The 6,999-nt window shown below is 40.0% G+C and overlaps 1 protein-coding gene across 2 annotated transcripts in view; it reads left to right on the forward strand.

Moving 5' to 3' along the window:
- Positions 1-5,600, forward strand: part of CUL3 (cullin 3) — a 131,787-nt gene extending 126,187 nt beyond the window's left edge. Inside the window, exons 14-16 of one of the 2 annotated variants that reach the window (XM_069727640.1) lie at positions 594-780; positions 1,336-1,481; positions 3,111-5,600. In XM_069727640.1, the coding sequence (XP_069583741.1) occupies positions 594-780; positions 1,336-1,481; positions 3,111-3,242 (465 nt within the window). In that variant the 3' untranslated portion in view covers positions 3,243-5,600. The remainder of the gene's footprint in view (positions 1-593; positions 781-1,335; positions 1,482-3,110) is intronic. The other variant, XM_069727641.1, reaches the window with a different exon arrangement.
- The last annotated feature ends 1,399 nt before the right edge of the window (positions 5,601-6,999 follow it).

Genomic DNA, 6,999 nt, shown 5'->3' on the forward strand with positions numbered 1-6,999 from the left:
TAGTTTGTTAAATCAGATAAATGTAGAGGTAAATTAAGGTAACTTTACAAGTTTTATGTCTTGACCAGTGGTCAGGCCCGGATATCCATTTTCTGTTTTAGAGCCCAGTAAGAGGAACTTGAGAAGCTTTGTTCTCGAATATGTGATTGACTTGTAATAAAGTAACTTGCCCCAGTGTTACTCTTCATAGGGTCATTAATATAGTCCTGTCAGATCAACATTGGTGGTTTTTTCAGTGCATTACTATTTTTATCATTGGGGTTGAGGTCAGTCATGAAGCCATTTGTCATTGTTCCCATTTTGCATTATTTTTTTTCTTGTATGGCTATAGAAATAAAATCAGTCTTTCATGTTTTATAGATATTTTTTCTCTAATCGACTAGAATCCATTCTGTCCTCATTGCGTGAGATCACTTGGACTGTGCCGTTCAGTCTGACTTTTTCCTATTTTCTTATGTAGTTGAGCACATCTTTTTATAGCTCAATATTTTTGTTTCCTGCCATTTGCTGGTAAAACCACCATTTTTCTTTCTAGTACAACTTGTATATATGAAGCGCACATTTTTACATGGTGTTTTCTTGTATCAATTTAGGAAATTCAGCAAGAGACGGACATCCCAGAGCGAGAGCTTGTGAGGGCACTTCAGTCTCTGGCCTGTGGGAAACCAACCCAACGAGTCCTCACAAAAGAACCCAAATCAAAAGAAATAGAGAGTGGCCACATGTTCACTGTTAATGATCAGTTCACTTCCAAACTTCATAGAGTTAAGATCCAAACAGGTGGGTACAACAGTATAGTATTAGCTGGTGCCCGTAAAGATGGGCCTTTCTGGGGCCAATGTACCCTGAACTGTGTTAATTTTTCAGCAGTGCATGATGCAGATCCTTGTAATTTTCAGTGAGAAGAGACAGATCACTGGAAAATGTACAAAATACTGTAATTTGGCTTGAGCAATTATGATCACTTTTCATTTTAAGAAGTGTCCATTGGCAAAATATAGTGATATCTGTAACATACAAGCATGTAAAATAATGGCAGCAGTATATTGCCCATATTTTTAATTTTTGTTTTGCTGTTTACAACATAAACAAATGAGTTATTCCCCTGATTTATTATATATTATTATAACATTATAGGATGCTTATAAGCATAATGCAGGGCTACGATAGCGGTTCAACACGAAGAGATTATTTGCATGTGTCTTTAATATATAATACAAATTTAATATCGTCCAAAGTGTCTCCGTATAAAAGTAGGATTCATTCCATGTATGTTAAATGTGTCACTACTCGTATACTTGTACTCTTTGTAACTAACGTACGTTGCGTTTTCAGTGGCGGCCAAACAAGGTGAATCTGACCCTGAAAGAAAAGAGACTCGACAGAAAGTTGACGACGATAGAAAACACGAAATAGAAGCTGCTATAGTTCGGATTATGAAATCTAGAAAGAAAATGCAGCACAACGTATTAGTAGCAGAGGTATTACCTTTATGTACTTTTTTTTTTTTTTTGATGAAAATGTTTTTACTTGCATAAATATTTAGCAAGACTTGATGTTAAATTTAGTTTTCGAAGAAATGTGAGTTTCCCAAACTAAGTGATTTGAGTAGAAGTAAAAAAAAAACTAGGATGAAAATAAATAGCGCATACCCTACTGTGAGTAAATAGTAATAGTACATGTTAAAAAAAAAAAAAAAAAAGGAACAGGTGACACTTTTAAAGCATGTAAAGATGGCATTATTAATTGTCTAATTGAACTTGGATAATTTTGTTTTACAAATAGTTATAGGTTTTATTTTCTGACGGTTATTGATATCTTTACATGTGGCTCTGTTTTCCCATATGATATGCAAAAAACAACTATGCTGATCAGGGATAGAAGGAAGATACATTTTAAAGGGTTGTCGGGTCTAAATTGATAAGTCTGCAGTCACTCTGTGAATGCAGACTAATGAATCCTCTCAGTGCATGCACTGTGAGCTGCGAGGATTCACCGATTTCTAAGCTGGGACACGTGGGTACGTTTGCTTTATGCATACTCCTGAGCAGAGCCCGTCTAGTGGGTGCATCTGGGTCCATACACTTGTGTTGAGCAAAGCTGCACCCACTGGATGACCACGTCACTAAACTGAGCACGGCATTGCTTAATACAAGTGTATGGACCCAGACTGCACACACTAAACTGCTCTGCTCGAGAGTATGCAGAACGCAAACGTACCGCCACTGGTCCTGGCTCAGAAACCGGTGAATCCTCGCAGCTCACGAACCGGTGAGTCCTCGCAGCTCACGAACCGGTGAGTCCTCGCAGCTCACGAACCGGTGAATTCTCGCAGCTCACGAACCGGTGAATCCTCGAAGCTCACGAACCGGTGAATACTCGCAGCTCACGAACCGGTGAATCCTCGCAGCTCACGAACCGGTGAATCCTCGCAGCTCACGAACCGGTGAATCCTCGCAGCTCACGAACCGGTGAATCCTCGCAGCTCACGAACCGGTGAATCCTCGCAGCTCACGAACCGGTGAATCCTCGCAGCTCACGAACCGGTGAATCCTCGCAGCTCACGAACCGGTGAATCCTCGCAGCTCACGAACCGGTGAATCCTCGCAGCTCACGAACCGGTGAATCCTCGCAGCTCACGAACCGGTGAATCCTCGCAGCTCACGAACCGGTGAATCCTCGCAGCTCACGAACCGGTGAATCCTCGCAGCTCACGAACCGGTGAATCCTCGCAGCTCACGAACCGGTGAATCCTCGCAGCTCACGAACCGGTGAATCCTCGCAGCTCACGAACCGGTGAATCCTCGCAGCTCACGAACCGGTGAATCCTCGCAGCTCACGAACCGGTGAATCCTCGCAGCTCACGAACCGGTGAATCCTCGCAGCTCACGAACCGGTGAATCCTCGCAGCTCACGAACCGGTGAATCCTCGCAGCTCACAGTACGTGCACTGAGGGATTCATATGTCTACAGTCACACTGAGTGACTTTAGACTGGACCACCCCTTTTTAACACATGTCTTTGCTGTTTCATGTTTTGGTCACTTGCCAGCTCTAAACATGCCAGCTATTGCCAGCTATTAATGTGTTTTCTTCTTTCCCTACGTCCAGGTAACACAGCAGTTGAAGGCCCGGTTCCTTCCAAGTCCAGTTGTTATTAAAAAACGTATTGAAGGACTTATTGAACGGGAATATCTAGCACGAACACCTGAGGATCGCAAAGTATACACCTACGTAGCATAGAAAACGCGTCCTGTTAATTGATTCTCTCTTGGACTTTTTACCCCTTCGCATGGACTGGGAAGTTCTTTTAAATCATCACACGGTTACGAGCGTCATCTATTAAATTACAGTACGTGTTCTAGAACATGCACGACAAGCCTACAAGATTTTACGACATCAGATTTCCCTTGGGGGGCCTTTGTAGATATCATTTATACAGTTCCTTTGTGGAATTGTTATTCAGGTTTCTCCTTCTCTCGATACTGTATGGAAGGAATGGGGAAACGCCAAAAAGGAAAAAATTAATAATAATAATAAAAAAAAATTTCGAACATACAAGTCAAGTTAATAAAATTTTGGGGAACTTACTCCCTGCCCCCAAATATTAGTGGTGGTGTTTGTTCATCTGCTGAATCTTATTTTTTATTTTTATTTTTTTTTTTGAGGTTATATAAATGGAAATGCTGAGTTCTCTGTTGCAGTTTAGGTTATGGGAATAAATTGTTTTTCTTTTTGTAGTTTTATAGGCAGGAATGTCATTACAATACCAGGTTGGGTGTTGGGCTGCTGTTTATTTTTGATCCTTGCACATAAATTTTAATGAACACACAATTGTCCTCGCCTCTAAGATGGTCTTTCTGCACATTTTCCCCCTTCTTCTCTTGCACTCCGGACCGTCAGCATCCAGTGAAGATCCGCACTTCTTCTTTTGAACAAGTAATGTGGAAGGTTCAAGTTTCCACTTGTGATCACAACCCTGGAGAGGCTGCTGTAGAGTAATATATTCTTTTGGTGACTTTAAAGCAGGAGTGTCTTATTTGTTGTATATTTAACCCTATTTATTCAAGCAATTCTTCAAGACGCCCACTTTACAACAGCCTGTGAACTTCTGATAGTGTGCTTATAACATGCAGAGAACGGCTTATTGCTAACGAGTGAACCCCCTGTAGGACCGGCTATGCATCTAGTGTATATAACCACTGTATTTTCTGAAAGTGAAGCCTTTTCCACATGATTTATCACTCAACCGTTACACATTGCTTCCTGTCTCCTCTTTCAACTGCATACATGGGGCAGATCTCCTTAATCATGGTTTTCTCTCTTAAGCCCTACGTACCAATATGCATGTTGAGCGTTGAGTGCCATTGTCGACTTTGAAAGAAGAAATTCATTGTCCTGAGCATTTTGTGTTTATTTTACAACTAGAAATGAATTTTCTGCACCATGTTCGTACTCGGTGTGAATTATTTTTCCCTCCAGGATATTTGTTCCACGTAAGCATGTGAAATTTGCCCATCGATCATTCATTTACTGAATCTCTGCAATCCTTGTTCTATTTTTTTTTCCACAAAAGTTGCCACAGACGAAATGAAAATGTTCAAGTGTTTGCAGTTGTAAATAACATTTTACTTGTTTACTATATTCTTTAAAAAAAAAAATTATGCTATACATTTATGGTAATAAGAGCCTGCAAATTTGCAATAAAACAGGGTTTTTACTCTTCCATGTTTACATTGCCATGCAACTTTCTGGGGGAATAAAAGGTGGAACATTCTCCGCTTGCAGTTTCTATAATTTTGTATGACTTGGAAGTTTAAAAGAGACACAAGCTAGTCTAGGATTTTCCTAGTTCAGTGTATTATACTTAGAGCTGGTGACGTCTCTCTCTAAAGGGTTTATTTTGTATTTTATGTATATTATTTTATTTATGCTTCAATAATGAGACTGAGCCTCTAAACCAAAAGAGATGAAATGAGACTTTATTTTGTAGCGGTGTGTTTTATCACTCTTGTCCTGTGATCAGTAGGTAACAGCACTGGAGATTTTTAGGTGATTATCAGAGTAGTTTTTTTTTTTTTCTTGCATGAAAGGTATATTCATGGAGTTTGTATTCAGCGAGGCCTAGAGTGAAATGAAGAGTCATATTGACTAATAATTGCTTTGGCCCTAATCAGGCTTCAGGTAACTGAAATGTCAGATGTAACAAGTGCATTATATTCCTTTTATGTAAATGTAGCCATGCAACAATCCTCCATACTTTCAAAGAAGACTGGGCACAAGCTGGATCCTGGTGTCTTCTTTAAATGTATGAGAATTCCAACCATTAGCTGTGAAATGATACTTCCTTCTGTAATCCAACAACGTTCTACAGATAATAGCAGTCCCCTAGTTCCAAATGTGTCCCGTTTCTGTACATTCATGACATTTGCAAACGTGGGGTGTGTTCTTAGCTGTCATAGGGTATTTTGTAACACCGCACAATCTGCCCAGTGCCCGCGACTCCATACATTATTGTACTAGATGTACTTACTGTTGCCCCATACATGCGTCTCCGCATCTGATGGAACTCTCCAATGTTTAATAAACTTCCCCGCTGAATTTCTTGTGTGGAAATGTTGCTGTATTTAACAATCCAAGCAAAGTGGATATGATTTCATGAAAAATCAACTGTGTTTGAAGAAGTTGTCACACTTTGAACTTTTGGTGTATTTTTCTTCATGTACTTCTATGGGAAACCTTAAAGGGAATCTGTCAGCAGGTTTTTGCTATGCAATCTGAAGATGGCAGGAGATAGAGGCTGAAACACAGAATTTTGGGATGTGTCACTTGTCAAAGTTCGTGCTGTTGTTCATTACCTGTGAAGGTTTTATCACTAAGAGATTAACAATGCCGGACTAAGCAGCTACCGGTCTATGGCCTTTGTACATGGAGAGCCTGGTGTGGGCGGGGTTAGATGTCATGTGGGTGGGATTAGCTTTCTAAGCTCTGCTTCATTCTAAATATAAAAGCTCTGATCAGAACGGCTGCGCCCAGTAATCTAAGTGACATCTTGTTGGATTCAGCTTCTCTTTGCCTACATCATGCTGCTCTTGGATGAAGTAGCAAAAACTCTTGACAGATTTCCTTTTAAACCCTACGTAAAAGCACCATTTCGCTTTTAAGTTAAAAATCCCTTTTTTTTTAACTGATGCATTAAAAAATTTAAATCTACACAATAAACAGAGCAGAATGCAACTGCTTATTTTTTGTGCAGATACCATGTGAAAAGGCGCAGTTTTTACATGGGAATAGGGCCAAAGGTTACCTTCATAAAGTGTAATAGTGGTGCAGGCAACATGTAAATCAGTGTTTCCCCAACTCCAGTCCTCGAGCCACCAAACAGGTGATGTTTTCAGGATTTCCTTAGTATTGCACAGGTGACGGAACTGTTGCCTTGCAGGTGATGACGTTATCCCCTGTGTAATAAGGAAATGCTGAAAATATGACGTTTGTGGCTGTTGAGGTCTGTATTTGGGGAACACTGAAAATGAACAAATTTGATCCAGGTTTCCCTGATTGTAGTATGTGAAAATTTGACCTTATTTATTGCAAAAATACATGTTAACCCTAAAGGGTAACCTGAAAACCGTGATCCGAAATTCGTCCTTTGTTTTAAGTAAAATAAATACATTTTAACAAACATTAGTAATTTAATGCAGAATCTGCATTAAAAACAAATCTAAGCTTTCCGCTGTGAGTTATGTGGACCCCAGTTGGACGTCCATTTTTCACGTACATGTTCTAGCCGATAAAACCATTCTTGCTTATGGGGGTGGGTGGCTCACGTGTTTTTGTGGACCATGTATCTGCAAAAATCCGAGACATGTCTAAATCTACCACCATCTTAGATGAACAGTACAAATACAAGTCTCTTGATCCATGAAAATTAGACAGCACACAGATGGTTTGCAGTTCATGATTAGCATTGGATAGGAGAAGGTTTGTGATTTATTAACCA

The sequence above is a fragment of the Ranitomeya imitator genome, chromosome 5 (assembly GCF_032444005.1).
Source record: "Ranitomeya imitator isolate aRanImi1 chromosome 5, aRanImi1.pri, whole genome shotgun sequence".
Lineage (NCBI taxonomy): Eukaryota > Metazoa > Chordata > Amphibia > Anura > Dendrobatidae > Ranitomeya > Ranitomeya imitator.